The sequence below is a fragment of the Pezoporus wallicus genome, unplaced genomic scaffold, assembly GCF_028554395.1.
Source record: "Pezoporus wallicus isolate ANWC-B61680 ecotype Strahan unplaced genomic scaffold, APGP_CSIRO_Pwel_v1 contig_360, whole genome shotgun sequence".
Taxonomy (NCBI): domain Eukaryota; kingdom Metazoa; phylum Chordata; class Aves; order Psittaciformes; family Psittacidae; genus Pezoporus; species Pezoporus wallicus.
In genome coordinates, this window is record NW_026640059.1 from 2,930,283 (window position 1) to 2,947,097 (window position 16,815).

At 43.9% G+C, this 16,815-nt stretch overlaps 2 protein-coding genes across 2 annotated transcripts in view; both read right to left on the reverse strand.

The window, feature by feature from the left end:
- Nucleotides 1–713: 713 nt before the first annotated feature.
- FAM124B (family with sequence similarity 124 member B) lies at nt 714–5,573 on the reverse strand. Its single transcript, XM_057417165.1, has 2 exons — nt 4,147–5,573; nt 714–2,333 (listed from the first exon to the last, which is right to left on the reverse strand). Exons 1-2 carry the CDS (start codon nt 4,870–4,872, stop codon nt 1,713–1,715), a joined length of 1,347 nt encoding a protein of 448 aa, XP_057273148.1. The 5' UTR covers nt 4,873–5,573; the 3' UTR covers nt 714–1,712.
- A 10,267-nt stretch (nt 5,574–15,840) lies between these two features.
- Nucleotides 15,841–16,815, reverse strand: part of CUL3 (cullin 3) — a 58,747-nt gene continuing 57,772 nt past the window's right edge. The window contains exon 16 of the mRNA XM_057417164.1: nt 15,841–16,657. Coding sequence (XP_057273147.1) covers nt 16,526–16,657 — 132 coding nt within the window. The 3' untranslated portion in view covers nt 15,841–16,525. The remainder of the gene's footprint in view (nt 16,658–16,815) is intronic.

Here is a 16,815-nt window from a genome sequence, read left to right on the forward strand (position 1 = left end):
AGTTAACCAAACATGTTCTCTGGCTCTGAAAAGCACTGGCTGTTCCTAGCATGCTAGGTAAGATTAAATCATCACCTTCAGAGATGTAAAGAATCACAGAATGATTTATTAAAAACTCCAGAATTTTTACAGAGCTTACGGAAACATGGTTGTAGATGTCCATGAAATAAGTGTCCTGTTCAGCGCTCTGCAGGGTGTGCTCCCTGCACTGAAGGGTACATGAGGAGTGCTTCCAGGGCAACACCAGCAGGGAGGACACAGAGGCACAGAGCAGGGACTGGCCTACTCCCACCCACAGCTCTTCAGAACAGCTCAGCTGCACTTCCAGACTTCCCCAGAACATTCCCAAAGGCCAAGCTAACACACACCAGCAGCACCACGCTCCAGTCCCACCGGACTGCAGAGCCCACCAGCAGCAGAGGGGTGGGTTTGGATGTTCTTGGGTACTGAAGCTGCGGCAGCGCAGTGTGGGCTGTGTTCAGCTGGCACACGTACAAGTTAATACCCATAAAAGTGTGCAGAACTCCCCTGCAGAACTCCTGCTGCTGCACATCATACCCTGCCTCCCCTTGGGCCACTAGAAGCCATTGCCTGTCAAACTTGAGTTATGAACAAAGAAGAGGCAAAGAGAAGGAAGTCTCCAATAAATTCACACTTTCATGTAAAGCAGAATTCAGACATTGAAGGAGAAAACACCTCTTTGCTGTGCTGCTTGGAAGGTAAGTATGAGCAGATTCGGCTTTTCTCTTTATAATTTCATTCCTCTGTCATACCTTTCCCATCTCTTTCCCTTTGAGATTTACTTAATCCCACCTGAGAAAAGGAAGTGCTGATCAAGATGGGAGTTATTTCGTCATCTGTTGCTGAAACATTACTTCACTTCTTGTATCCTTTTTACTCTCCAGCATTCAGCCAAGACTATTAGCTTCTGTTGTCTTCTGTTAATTAAAACACAAGTAGGATTGCCTGCTGATAACTCACACTGGTCTAACAGAGCCCAGCCTGTTGCTGAGTTTATTTTGGTGAGTGTCATGAATAGGTAGCCACAGGTCTTCCTGGAGCTCAAACTGTGCTCTGCAAGGGTTTGCTTTTTGTGTGCACTGTGCTAACTGGGGGAAAAGCTCTCTCTAGGACTGCTTTTTCTTCAAAAATATTTTAAAAGAACATTCTTATGTTTCACATTTTGCATAAAATTTACAACATTCTTTTAAATACCATGAACAGAGGAAGTGAGAAGGGACACAGAGAAAATTGATGTAACCACTGTGACAACACAACTACCTTGTTTCCAATATGTCAGACAGGGATGACGAGCCCCCCTGAGGGCATCCAGTTGCTTGGGCAGCTTAGACAAACTGCACTGTCCAACCCCATCAGAAGATGTCACTGGCTATCTTTAGCATCTTGGAATAGAGTCATATGGCTTATTCCTACTCATTGCACAAAAATCCTCCAATCTATTCCGCATTAAAAAGCCAAACCTTTTTGTAAAGACAGTGTTACAGTTCCTGCTTTGCCTGCAGCCTTTTCAGCATCACTCAATGGAAAGTAAGCATATACTTCAGTGAACCCACTACTGAAATGTAGTCACGGTTTCAGAGGTAAGCTGAGCATCAACGGTCACAGCACAAGCAGGCACAACACACGCACGCACACACGTGCTCCGCTGTCATTTGGAAGCGATGAGCCCCATGCGGCACGGTTGTTTTCAGTCATATGAAGAACTCCTCCTCATCATCCTCCACTCTCTTGTCAGGACTGGTGCGTTGTGTCTGCGAGTGGCAGCTCCACACTCTTTGCCCTGTGTTTTTGTCCCATCTGGCTGCAGCCTGGAGCCGCCGAGTGCAGCCTCGAGAGGGCAGGGTGCTGCCAGCCCCGGATCGCGGCTGGAGCAGGCTGCTCCGCAGGTCCCTATGGAAGCGGCTCAGTGCGCCGCAGCTCGCAGCGGTGCTCACGGCCAGCCCGGTGTCCACGTTGGTCTCGGCTGCCTGCCGGGGCGCACGGCCCTGCTGCAGAGAGGCCTGCAGCTTGCTGCTCCCCTGCCTGCGCAGGGACGTGGCTTCCCACCACGGCCAGGCTGCTGCACCACCGAGGGAAGAGCAGAAGCGCGTGCGAAGGTCACCGCTGGTGGGATCAGGAGCGAGAGCTTTGCTCTGGTCGGGTTTTGTTTTGCCCTTTGCGGTTCTTACCTCCTGGCTTCGTCCCCCAGGGTTGCCCCGCTTGACAGGGAGCTGAGCCGTGACAGAGTCTTGCAGGGTTTCGTCACTGCCTGCATTATCATGCCGATGGGAAAGCCCAACACTTGTTTCATGGGGCTTGGAGCTCTCCTGAACCTGTTGAAGGAAGTTCGGAGAGAACTCCATTAACATATCATTCTAGCTTAACCAAGTGCTGAAATCACCTGCAGTGTGAATCAGAGCCCCGCTAGAGAACAGCATAGGAGTCCTACAAGCCTGGGTGATGGCAGATGAAGCTTAATGCAGACAAAGTGATGCACATGGAGGAAAAACAATCCCCGCTTCACATACAAAGTGCCAGGTTGCAAGCTGACTAACTCGGGATCTCATTTCTGTTACAGACAGCACCATGTTAGCATCAGTTCATGCCTGACAGCAGCCTGGAAAACAAATGAAACCTCAAGGATTATTCCAAACAAAATGGAGAACATTGCTATGCTCAGTGCAGCTTTAGTTCCAAAGCTGGACCATGGTGCCTGTCCCTCACCTGCAGCAGACAACAGAGTGTCATGGATCTGGAAATGCTCAGAAATGGAAAACAAGGATAACTGCAAGTACAGTAAAGGAACAATTGTGTACGATGGGAATTTTAAGCCTGGGGAAAAATTAAACAGTAATTAGTGAGAAACTTCAGCACAAAAAGGGAGAGGATGTGGTTTATTTGCTTCTTTATCAAACTAGGTGGCCTGGGTTAAATCTCATCAATAAAACCAAGACTTCCTGTAGGCTCAGGGGGAATGATAACTCCCTGTGGGTGGCATTCACAAGCAGACCCTTGGATTGGGTTTGCAGTAAGGCAGAAAGTGTGCAGGGGGTGCGTGTGAATAATTTTCAGGTACTTAGAGTTAAGATTTACAGCATTAACTGAAGAACTTAAGAATGAAGTGCCATGTGCTAGGCTATCAGCATGCTGAGTAGAGCAGGGACACGAGTTACACATCCCTCAGTTCAAGTGGGCTCCAGCTTCCTTCACCATGAGCACAGTGCAGCACAGCTACACCCCTCAAAAAAGCTTCCAAGTTTCCTGCCAGTGAATTCATGTATGTCTGTAATTTGACGACATTGTGTCTACAGCAGGAATAACCACAGAGTAATTTGGGAAGGGACCTTTGGAGTCCCTGGAGCCCAGTCCCCTGCTCCAGCAGGACCAACTTCAAAGTGACACGAAGGTGCTCAGGGCCTTGTGCAATCCAAGCGGGTGGCAAAACAGTTTACAAAGTGATACTGAATGAGCAGTATGCAAAGGCAGCCCTGAGGATTAGTGTTCAGAGTAGCATGGAAATAGGCTGTGCAGAATAATTAACTTGATTTGTTACAAATGAGCTCTGGAAGGGAAAAGAAATAACAGAGGGTGGGCAAATCATTTAAACACCCAAAGTACAAGAAAAACCAACCAGAGATGGGAGGGGTTGTTTGAATGGAAGAACACACTGACCCAAACTGCCCCCCTGCTCACATACATAATTCCCACTGTGTATCATCTCTGCACAGCCTCTCATCAGTTTTTACTTATTTGTATTCACAAACATCAGGACCACACACTTGAACAGACAAGGCAGAGGTTTCCTATGACATTTCTCTGCCACTTTTGCCCAACAGTGACTCACTCAAAAGATCACAAACTCTATTGCATGTAGTGCTGCGTCAACCACTATACTTACAGTACATCTGGTTTTGGATGTCAAAAATCTGCTTTCGAAACCATTTAGAACATAATGACTTACAGGAAAAGAATAGGCTGCTATGTTTGTTTAATTCAAGCAGGGAAGGGAAGACATTAAACTATCCTGCTCAAAAAAGCATTACTACATTCAATGTCAGACAAGCAGCAATGATGTGAATTTAACAATATAAAAACATTCCAATGATCTGTGCAAAAACCTCCTCTCAGAGCACCACAGACACATACCTGAAGCAGAATTGTATTTCCTTCGTAGTCCTGCGTTTGCCATCTGGTGCTACTGATGGGAATACATGGGTTAGGCAGCAGAGGCACCAGCTGCCCTATTTCTTGCACCTTGAACTGCAAGGCTGATGACTCCTTCGGCTCAGCAGCCACTCCGATGGGCAGCTGCTTCAAGCAGAGCTGCACAACAATAGTGTGGGTTGCATGCAACACAAAGACACAGAAGTTACTTTTCAGCATGGTTGCTTCTTTCTGTAGGATCATCTCATAGAGTCTCACTGCGTCCTCGTAGTTGTCAAAACTGCAGTAGAGGGTGACACGCAGGATTTCAGGGCCACAGTGCACCCGCCTGGTGCCCCACACAGGCATCTGGTCATCCAGGCTATAGAAGTCCTGGTGAGTGAGGGAATAGGGGTAGCTTTGCCCATTAGCAATCTGGGCACAGCGGTAGCGCCAGGGTGGACGCTGGAATTGCTCATGGACCTGGAAAATCCGTTCTTCTCCCAATCCCTCATGTAGAAAAAGAAGAACAGATATTCCAGGAAAGCCACAGCTTCTCTTGCAATATCTCTCACAGTATTTCAGTGGAGTAACCCTCTCAGACACAAAGAAAAGGCGAATGTCCAGGCAGATCCATTCTAAAAGCCGATCCAAAGTTTGCTGCAGAAGCAATGAATGTCCTGAATTGGCGAGGAGATGCACTGTCAGAGAGTCTGCTCCGTCGTCCATCGCAAAGGTTCCTGAAAAAAGAGGGTGCCTTCCCTCTCCTCTGCTGCTGGGGCCTCAGTAATGTGAGGTTTGTACTGTAAGACTCCAACAGAATGAATTCAATCTCCTACTGGCTTTGCAGTAACCCAATGAAATACGCAGGTATGCAGTTAATGTACATGAGGAGGCAGGCAAAGAGTAACGAGGCATTATGTGCCCATTCCCAGGTCATCTACATCACAGCACAGATCGGCCGAAGGCTCATCTTCTGACTCCAAAACTTGAACTCTGATCACGGTGTAGATGCGACTGGCATGTCCAGAAACACCCGTGTCCTACTGCTCCTGCCCTCCATAGGGCACCAGAGATTAAGAGCTCTGAAACACAAAAGGAGTAACTCTCCAAGATGAGTTGATGCTGTAGGAGCACTTGCCTGCCAGCAGTGGAAATGGACGCTCAAGATCCAGGCAAGTCGCACCAGTGCGCATCTCAGTGCAATCCCCACCTTTTCAAAGGCGATGTGGCACCGATTTTGAAGAGCTCAGCGTGTTTTCTGGTAGTCAGCAGGCTGGCGGCAGCTCACTGTGAAAAGCTTGTGATCTTTGTGAGGCACACCCTTCTGGGGCATGCAGATAAGCTATTCTTTAAAAACGAGGAAGGAAAGCAGGCTAACAAAAGAAAAAAACCACCGTGTGAACACAACAGATAACAATGAGGGCAGATACAGATCAGCTTTAGGAAAGAGGAGCTTTGGGAAAAAAACCTCTGCTCCTAGTTAAGCATTTCACAACACAAGTAGCTTGCTGACCAGCTACAAAGCTGGTCCTGAGTTGTAATATATAGCCCATAAAAGCTGGGTACCAGGCTCCCTCCTTTCAGTGCCCTGGTTTTGCCTCTTTTTTCCTCCTCCTTCTCCAAGATACTCATGTAATCAGGACCCTCAAGCAAACTCTAAGGCATTTTTCCTTGTTCCTTGGGTTTATAGACTGGAACTTAGTTCAGCTTATTGTGTAGACTACAATATACGAATGCTGAAAAAACACCTCTTCCCAGGTCTCTTCAGCTGCCTAGACAATAAAACGCACTGTACCTTCATCTCCTTATTTTGCCAACCCAAGAGCATTACATACAAGGCAAGCCAACCCCCATTTTCTATACTGAAGTACCCCCACTGCAGCCAGTATTTAAATCAAAACTAGGGCCTCTGACAATGCATCCAGCTCCATCTAATTAAGAGCAGCACATCTCTCCGACATACCAATGTCTCTGTCAAACAGCCAGGCACACAAAGCAGTAGTTCACCATGTAGAAAGCCCAGCTTTAAAAAGAGCCTGTTACTCAAAACTCTGAACTATGTATGTTCTTAAATACAATGCTAGCTTTATATTCAACATTCCAAACAAGACCTCCAAGATCTAAAGGTAAAAGTAGCAGTGTCCTGGTTTCCTTTGTGTAGAAGATCACTCTCTCTATTAGAAATACTCATTCATGTTTTAAAACTGGACTGACGGAACATCAATGCACAATAAAAAAAAAATATTGCTAATATTAAAAGACTGACTAGAAAATGCATAAAAACCCCTAATTTGCACTGATAGAGGCAAACCCATCCGTTAACACTGCCAAGCAAATAGCACAATTGTTGCGATGGAGACAAAAAATCCAGCCTTTGGACAATTGCAGGAAGAGAACAAAGAGAAGAGTGCAAGTGCTCAAAACATTAACGCACCCTACATGAGCTCTGAACAGCACAATTTTACTGAAATATGGAGAAGGAAATGATTCATCAACTCTTTGCTATAGGGCAGGGGCAAGCCCTCATCTGCCTTTCCTGTGCATGAGGAAAAGGGAAATTTTGCTTCGGCAAGGAAACACCAAAACTAAGAAAGTTCATGGGGCTCAGTTTGTAGCTGGAAGCATGAGCTGCATTTCAGGGTCCCTATTGGCAATGGTGCCGTGCCATCCATCACTACAGGATAGCACAGCTCTCTGCCTCCATCTTCACTTGAATCGCATCGCCCTGGCTGTTTAAAACCCTGTGGGAGCAGCATTATTGTAGCAAAGAAGATATCATAGGAAAGAAGATAAAGTGCTGGTAATGTGAACTCCTGAAAAGAAGCTGTGGAGAGTAAGGGCCAGGAGGAGTGGGGTTAGGAAACACTGTAGACACCATGTCTCCCTCCAGCTCCCAAGAGGGCTTCCAAACTGACAGGAGCCTCCCACAAGGACTGCTGAAGGTGACCAGTATCTCCCCTGTGCAGAGATGGGATGGGACTTAGCAGCCATCCATTTCCAGCATCACCAGATTTACAACAGCCAAGAAGCTGAGCCTATACACAAAGATGGATAAATCCTGAACCCTGCCACCATGCTGTGTTGTGAGCAGCACACCTGCTGGAGTGGGATGGGGAAGCAGTCTCACCTGTGAGCTCTATCTGATGGAGTTGCACAGAGAACAGTTTTAGGCCTGGTTCTCGAATCCATAAGCTCTCCAGCAGCTCCAAGTCAGGGGTATCCACCAACATTCATACCATGAGCAGCATGAGATGAACCTTTGCTTGGGGTTGCCTTTGCTTGAGCCCATCCCTCGGAGGGCAGCCCCACCACCCTGGCTATGCACAGTCCACAGTAATGAGTCCTTACCTTCCTCGCTGCTTCCCCTTTCCCTACCTTTCCAGTCTGGCTGCCAAATGGAGAAGCCCATTATCCATAGTGACCTACTGAACATGCCAAAAAAGATTTATTTAAGAGGCTAGAAAAACAGCTGTTCAATCTTATGTGAAGTCACTCTGCTGAGGGAAGGCAGGAGGAAGAACAGTCGCAATATGGTGCTCAAGGTTTATCAGAGCCCTGTTCCCACATAATGGTGACCGACAACACAGCAGACTGCCAGGGTAGTCCAGCTTTGCATAAAAGCAGGTCAAATATTAATACTGGAATCTACCACCAATATAAACACCAGTAAGCCCTGAATAAAATGAAGTCTGAATGTAAGTAACTAACACGCTTTATTGCGTGCAGCCTCAGAGAATACTGTCTGCTGTATTTTTCAACTCTTGTGGTGGAAAGGCACAGCAAGATAATTAAAAATGCCTTTTCATAATGAATTCTTAAGATGTGCCTAGTCCTCCAGAGTGCTCAGAGCCCTTCACTCTCACCGACACCAACAAGACTGATGATGCATCACAAGGTTTAATAAGTTCATAGTATCATCTGTAAGGAACCTACTTTATAAGGATTTAGGCTTTGTATACTAGCACATAATTAACTTCAGAGAGACTGGGTGTGAATTACCTAGCACCTCGGGAGCAGGCCTCATTAAATACATGCAATGTCTTAGGCTTACTAACTTTTAAAAGATATTTTTTTGGTTTATGCCTACCTCAAACTCTGCGTGTAATGAGGACAAAAACACTAAATTAACCAGTTAGGTGACAATTACCTACAGCATAGGCAGTACTGAGACAAAAATCAGGATTAAGGTGTTACTTGAATGCAATGAGCTTTTCAAAGAGTTTGTGTCTTGCTCCAAACCTTGTGACTCCAACATCACTTCAGAGGAAAGTAAAACCCCAATGACCAAAAGAGTAAAAACCCATCTAACCTACTACATTTATTTAAGTAGACTTCTCTCCCAAATGGTTCTTGTTCCTTCTTTTTAACCACCTAACAAGGAGCAGGAATCCAAGACAGGTGTGTCAGGAGACACATAAAGAGCTCCACTGCACACTGAGAATCAGGATCCAAGCATATATGGGCACAACAAAGAAAAGGAAGGAAAAACAAACCCCGTTACAAAGATGCCAGGGAAGCTTGCTGCAGCCTGCCTTAACTCGCATTGCTACCCAGAGGGCTGACACTCAGCTGCTGCTGGGAATCACAGCTCTGATCTGGCAGCAGTAGCACTGATGTAGCAGGCTGCAACTCCTTCCATTGATGGGACCCAATGACTTGAGACTCCTGCCCAGAGAAACACTATGCTGGGAGATGCATGGACAAGACAGAGTTTCAAGGCTCATGGGATACAAAAGGTAAACTAAATAAGAGAGGCTCCTCCTGACCCTCAGCCACAGCAGCTGCGGGAACCGGCATCCTTGCAGCACTACAGCACACACCGTCAGTGGAACAACTAGGATCAAACCACATTTTCCCTGCACATTTAGTGACTGCATTTACAAAAGTGAAGCAAATAAATTATCCTCAAGCTACATGGACCTTGGTGCAAGTGCAAAGCTGGGAGAGCAGCACTGAGACACAGAGATGAGAGAGATTCACTGGCAACAGACCAAACTGTGGCCCTGCTGAAGCCCATGTTAGAACTCCCACTGTCTTTGAGGCAGTCAAGCTTTTACCATTGGTACCTGAATGATCTCCCAGGAAAAGGAAAGTTGAGACCAAGGACTGAGTTTCTAAATACATACCAACATCAACAGCATCTTGCAGCCTTCACATTAAACCAGTCACTGCAGCGATGTGAATGAGACTGACACTGCAGCTGCCAGCCCAAGCAAGTTCCCATCTGCTTCAGCAAAGGGAAAGGCAATGGGGAGAGAGAGGATGCTGCTGCAGTCTGTAATGGTGTCAGGTGAGAGCTAGTCCACTGATAGCACCAACACCACCACCCTCCAACCCCTCTTCAGAGACTCAATGGCAGGACAAGAACCTCTGTGTACGGGAGTCAGCTCTTCCACTCCTGATGCCCTAAGATGCCCAAGACACACATGGTTATACAAATGCCTCTGACAGATACTGGTGCCCTTCCAGTTACACAGCTGGTGGCCACTACAGCCACAAACAGCACAAACAGCAGAAAGGAGGCTCCATTCATTCAGATGGTTCAAATCCAAGCAGTTTGAACTCGGGTAGAAGTAGAAAGCCTGCCAAGTTAAGTGCATGTAATCAAAAACGCACAAGTTTCTTAGCAGAAACTCCTATGCAGTTCAAGCCTTGATGCCCACACCAGGCACACACTGCATGCCCCAACATGCTGTGAAGTACACTTTGCCCTTTAGTAACAAATAGGTCACAAAAAGGCACTGCATGTCTTTGTCTGACTACAGACATGCCACTGGAGCCACAAACACAGAGTTTGAGAGATTTGGATTTCTACGACCTGGTCAAGGCAGCTTTTGCATTCAGCTGCAACCAAATTTGGGCTATGTGTCTCCAGCAAGTTATGGGGTGCTTGCAGACAGATAGGTTTTTCCTCAGTTTTCAGCTTGTTTAAAATATATCAGAAATCCCCCAAAGCGCTCCACACACACAAACCAAGGCCCACTAAACACAACGAGCCAAAAGGAGGTTACAGCAGAAATCACTATTAGGAAACAAAGTCAAATCTGTTGACTTGACTACACAGAGCCAAAATCCAGCACTGACCTGAGATGGTATCTTTGGGAGCCCTCTGCTCACATCCCCAGCATCAACGCAACTCCCACCTAGGTCTGTGTGGGACAAGGGGGCAGACAGCTTGCCTACATGTGAATTGAAGCGCCTTGCTTCAGCGCCTCATTTCTGACAGATTTAACCTACCAAGTTTTACGTAAGTTACATTTCCATTAAAAACCTCCCAGAAAAAGAAAGCAGGTACATTCAAACAAACGAAGACTTGCAGGGCCCAGCAAAGTGTTTACTTAACCAGCTTACATTCAGCATTGCTGAAGACAACTCAAGGCAAAATTCTTGGAAGGTCAGCAGCAGACGCTGAGAAAATGCACCCTACCGAGCGTTAATAAGAGCAAATCCCCAGGAGCTTGTGAGCTCGCCAACAAGTCCAACCTCCAGCTTAACAAACAAGCCAGGCCTACATGGAGTGAAGACTTCTAATTAATCCCTTTCCTGAGGACAACCCTCCCAAGATACAGAATGATACACCCCAAATTCTAATTAAGAAAACCCAAGTGTTGGCCTGCATCACACGTTATGTTGGAGTTACAGACGTGCATAATTAAGTTGATAACAAATGGTGTGGCAGACAAGCTGCAGGATTATTAGCTTCATCCTTAATAGAGTTTCGAAAGAAGCAATACCCAAACACCAGGTATTAGCAGAAGTGGCTCACAAGGTCTAAGAAACTACTTACGTGTTACTGGTATTTAGGGCATGTTCTAGCAAACTTTGCAAAGAAAAAGCTGCACTCCAAGCTATGAACTACTACGAACTCAAAGACCATAGTAAGGCACTATCAGGCTCTGATGCAGCTTCACTTTGAGGACTTCAGGACTCTCCACTGCAATTTTTTTCTTCCCAAGAACAGGACTGCTAGAAGCTATTGATCAACAATGAACAGAATCTGTACCTCCTGGTGGATTCCCCTTCCCTCTCAGCTTCTCCTCAGGCAAACAGCAGCATGGGGCTCTCGGAGCACCATCTCTCCAGTTTCTTGTCCACAGGTAATCCACATCAGCAGTTCCAGGACTCAAGGACATGAGACAGGCCTGTCTCTCTTAAACAACAATACACCTTCTTGCTTCAGGATAAACAGCTGCTGAGAGCAGGCAGGCAGTGTCAGGCTGCCTGGAGACTCAGGCAGATACTGCTGTGTTAGTTTCAGTCACACCACATTTGCAAGATTTTCTTTAAAGGCAAAAAACACAGTGAAAACAAAGGTCAGTTTGTGTTTGGCATGAGAAGACTGAAGGACCAGGAGTATCTGCCTGAACCTCAAAGCCTTAGCATGAAATGAGGCAGAACCACAGCTTGTGAGAGGACTTCCCTAAAACAACTGATCTGTCCTTGAAAAACTTGGCTTAATTCCAAATGTAACAATAAAGAAATACAGTGATAAGCTCCTTAAAGCCAGAATCAATGCTGTAGCTCTCCACATACTGGATAAATAAAATATGATCACAACAAAGGCTTCAGGTACTAACATAACGAGAATACATACATAATAAAATGCTCAAGGTTTAACAACCACCTGCCCACCATCACCTCAGAGCAAGCTTTGCTCCACACACCTCCCTTGCTCTCCCCAGAGATGCACCTTCCTCCCTGCATGACAGCCGGTGTGCTATGGTGAGAGCAGAAAAGCCCCCCCACTGCAAGCACATGTCACTTTGCTGCCTAAACATTGCTTTCCTGTGTGCGCACTGCACCACCTTTGCTTTAGCTTCAGCTTCTGACAGATCAAACATCAATGCTTTGCAACTGTTTGAAGGATGAGGCATACAAATCAAGTGAATGGCAGCAGTACGGTGTTCAAAGAGGAAGAACAGAATAGCAGTCATTAAGACTGGAAGGTTCCTCAGTGGCTGTGGTACCTGGAGTAAAAGCTGAGTTTTGAACTGCAGGAGAAGAATAATAAATAAAACATCACTGCTGTAAGTTCAAATGTTATTTCTTTTCCTATCCATAAACTTCATGTTCATCTCAGTGAAACTAAATGCATTAGCTCCCATGGACTCGCTCCCCAGAGTTCCAGTTTTGGAGGAGAAACGAAGAGCAAGACCCTGACCGAAATGGAGCTGTTTTACAAACCTGACACGTATTAATGCCAACACAGCAGCACGTTCCTGCAGGGAGAGCTCCAGTCACACTGGGAAGGTCACACCACACCTGCGGAGACCTGCTGCTCTGAAGGAGACCACAATACCCCAAAACATAAGCCAGGTTGCACTGATGTGACTGTTGTTGCACAATGCCTGTTCAGCACCACTCTTTGTTGAAGGTGTGCCATGATTTTCACTTAAAACAGCATCTTTACGTTGTTACATTAACATTCATTTCTGCCATGCCAGATACAGAGTTAAAACATGGATAAAGCCAGCTGAATAATTCAGAATATTCAGTCCAGCTCAGGCACACTCTGGGAACACTTCCCCACACACTGAAGAACAGAAAGTTGGGTGAATAATTCTCCTGTTCTTTTACCCAGCTTTCAGTTGGATACATACAAAGTTACATATTTTACAAACATGACACATTCTACGAGACAGAGGAGCCATTAAACTCATGCTTCAGAGCACATTGGTTATTTTATTTACCGTTCAAGGTAACAAAACGACTATTAACCAAAACTGGACTTTGGTATAGACACAAGATGATGCCTCTTACCAGCACTACACACAGCTGTGAGCCTAGCTCTGGATTGTCAAATCTTTGTTCTAAAGCCACAGGGGCTCTGAGTAACTGGGAGCCAAGGATGAGAGCCCACCTTGCCTCTAACCACTGCGATTAACAAAGCGGATTTCAATTTAGCTATAAGGGTTCTGGCCAGGTTTGGACATACAACTAGCAGTCACACACAGTCCCAGTTTTTGTTGCTTTTGACAAAAGGGGAACCCCATCTCTGTGCAAGCTTATCCCCTAAACCATGCATCATGACAGACTCTATTACCATACATACATGTGCCACCTGTACAATTTAATTACAAAACACCTGAGTGACAATATTTCAGTAATCCGGAATTTTTAGTGCAATGCTTCTGTTTTTAAAGGTCCAGAAAAATCAATCTTTTGATAGCTGCCAATTCTCAATGAGCAAATGCAAGAAAACCAGACAGTATTATACTGAGAGCTTTAAGGTCAACTGGGCAAAGTTTGTCTTTAGGAAAGGAGGTGAGAAAAGACATTTAATTTAGGAGTAGCTTAGCATCCAAGACTCAGTCTGCTTTGCAGACATGACTAACGTCAATTTATTCTGCAGCAAACAGGGAAATTGCATGGATTAATTCTAGGAGACAAAAAGAGCAAGTCAAAGCTGTAAAGACAGTGAAGATCGAAAACAGCAAGAACTTAATGAGGGAGATACAGAACAATCTTATTTGTTACAATAGCAAATGAAGTCTACTCTCAACCCTTTAAAATAGAACTTGTAGACAAGCAAAGCACATGCCTTCGTACCTTCAAATAGCTATAAAACTCCAAAAACTCCTACTTTTAATAAAAAAAATTAGAAGTTGTAAACTCCATCTTAATTATGTCTTGCTACTGCATTTAGCTGCATGTTAAGGCAAAGAAACCAAACTTACTAATAACTACACTCAATTTGTGTAACTACAATCCTACCAATGAAATGTTAAACAAAATTACAAAGGAGTTTCAAATGTAAATTAAGAAAGGCAGCAAAAGTGAAATAAGGCATAGCAGAATTCTGCTATGGACTGTAAGAGAAGTCCCACAAATACACACAGAGCTTAAAGGCACATGCATCAAACTCACCTTAAACAAAGTCTGAGTGACATCTTGTTCTAACCAGTTTTCACATTCTCTTCAGATCATCTTGTTCAGTGGTAAAGGGTGTATTTCCAAAAGGTGACTTCAGCAAAAATCATTTTCTGAATAATTAGTGTCTTCAAAACTCTAATGGAAACTAGACTCTTAGTATTTGTTACTGAAGATAGCCATCATCTCCTGTTACTATTCTAGCAAACACTCTAGCCCACATAGCTTGTAAAAATAAACACCCTTAAACACATAATTATACAGTCATTCATACAACAGTCAGGCTAAACACTTCCAAAAGCCAGCAGAGGTAGAAACTTCAGCTGATGCACAGCAGAAGTGCAATCACAACATTAAGGATGAAGTCCTCCTATCATGGATAGCAACATTAGTATCTGTATAAGCTTCACAGGGGAAGAACAGACGAACACCTTTGTCCCTGAAAAACACATGGGAAAGCATTAACATGCAATTATCACAACATTCATGCATAAAAGAAAACCTTCACATTGATACACAGAAGAGTGAGTTACACTTTGAGGAAGATGCTTCTGATGACTTAAATCACAATCCAAACCCCAGAACTCATTCAACCTCTATTTAGCCTTGTACTACGGCTGAACAGTGATTACATTTCTACTTAAGGTTTGCATATACTGTACAGGGACACACAGGCATTTTAACAATGGTCAGCATCACATTTTTAGAATGGCCTATGGACTAGATGTTTTCTTTTGGAGCTAAATTCTTGACGAACAGGAAATTCTTGACACAGGAAATGTCCCTCAGCCACCTCCCCTCTGATTACTTAAAAGCTGATGTGTGTGCTGGTGGGTGTGCAGTACTTAAGTAAAAGCTTCTTACAAAAGCTTCAGAATAGTCAGGCTAAAAATATCACCCAATTCCAGGCTTTTCTCTGTAGAAGAAACATCCTACTACTGAACAATAGCCAGGGTTTGTATCTTAACAGTCCAGAGAGGTGTGAAACTGGGGACACATGCTGAACAACACTCTCCAGTCCAAGTGCTGCATCACATCACACCACATATTTTATACAGTCAATCAAGAAACGCTCTGGCAGTATCTTAATGTTCTAAAACTAAGTTTTTGTTTCAACTGCAGTACTACACATTGGGAAGCACATCCCAACTATAATTTTTTATATCTGTTTATGAAAGTAATGTGAACCAAGAAAAAAACCCAAACCACCTGTTTTGAATTAGAACAGAAAAAGCGACAGCTGAGAAATCATGTGATATATAATATGTGCACTGGAATGTCAGAAATATTGTTTAATAAAAGCTCTGCAGTACAATGCACACTTCAAACAATTTCTAACTCTGAGAATAATGATGCCACTAAACTGCAATTTGTAATCTATTTTTGCAGTATACTGATAAGAAAAAAGTTCCAGGGTAAAAACTAAAAAATTCATTACAGTAACAATTTTTTATTGCATGTTTAAAATGCACTTAAATAGCTCTTGCTGGCTTCTCTTTAATCTCCTGAAATATACACTTAAAATGGGAAGCCCTGGGGCTATGGATCCATCTATGACGTTTATGAACAAAACATAATCCCAATATGTTTCCCCAGGAGACAATACTTAGCTCCAAAAAATTGTTGACCCTGTACTCTAACACACTTATTTGTTTGTGTACACTAAATCCATTTATTTTAAATTTATTTTGTCTACATTTAGTGAAATAAAAACATAGCCCTGTACAATCCACCATCAGCAGTGAGTACAACAGCGAAAATTACTATACAGTTTATACACACTAAAATCTTTTCCTTCTTCCTATAAAGAAACCAGAACAAACCTAATCAATATAGAGTTTAATTTAGAAGAACTCAAATTACAGAAGGGAAAGCCAAAATTACTATGGTCATTTCTGAGCCCCCAGAAGCTCCTGATTCATGTTGTTGGAACAGTGAGTGCAGCTGGAAGAGTGAAACATGCTCAAGTTGTCTTCTTGGGCCTTCAAAAAATTACCAAATATTTAAATTAAACATGGCTAGTTAAAGAAACATTGGAAGCAGAGCAATAAAATTGAGAATTCTGCCCTACCAGTTGTGGTTTCTTTTAAACCCAACTTATACAATGTGCGAAGTGCTAAGCAACACTACAGAAACACATTTACATCAACACTGAAGACCTGGGGAAATGAAATTCCAACAATTTTATTTTTTTTAAATGAGCTGTATTTTCTAAATTTGTTTTTATTTTTCTGTTTTCATACAGTATTGAAAACAAACGCGGCACATTCACATTTTCCCGAGGAATTGTAAAGGATGATCTCTACAGGGATAACGTTGAAAAGCCTGAAGCTCAATCAATTGATGTTGAAAACTCTCAAAAGGAGTAAAAGGCTTGATCTGAATGGTCTAGAACATGTACTGTAATTTAATAGAAGAGATGGTCGTCTTAATATTAATGATTTAAAAGAACTTCCCAGTTCATGCGAAGAGTATAGTCCAAGAATAAATCAAATTTTCTGAACGCATTTTATGCTACGTAAGTGTATACTTTGCGATCCTCAGGTGTTCGTGCCAAATATTCTCTCTCAATAAGTCCTTCAATACGTTTTTTAATAACAACTGGACTTGGTAAGAATCGGGCCTTCAGCTGCTGAGTTACCTAAAAAAATAAGGTCAAAACCAATAATGTAAGACACCACAGGACAAGTAAGATCATTAAGTACCCTAACTGACCAAAATCATCAGAAAAATACATTTAGGCAGGGCTGGCTACAACTGTGAAGTGTACAGTCTGCAAACTTCTGACAGTTCCCCCCG

Bases quoted from the DNA above. Each gene is read 5' to 3' on its own strand.
- FAM124B (XM_057417165.1), bottom strand. From the start codon at position 4,872: ATGGACGACGGAGCAGACTCTCTGACAGTGCATCTCCTCGCCAATTCA. The intron at 2,334-4,146 runs GTATGTGTCTGT...TTCCTTCAACAG, and splicing joins GAAATACAATTCTGCTTCAG to GTTCAGGAGAGCTCCAAGCC.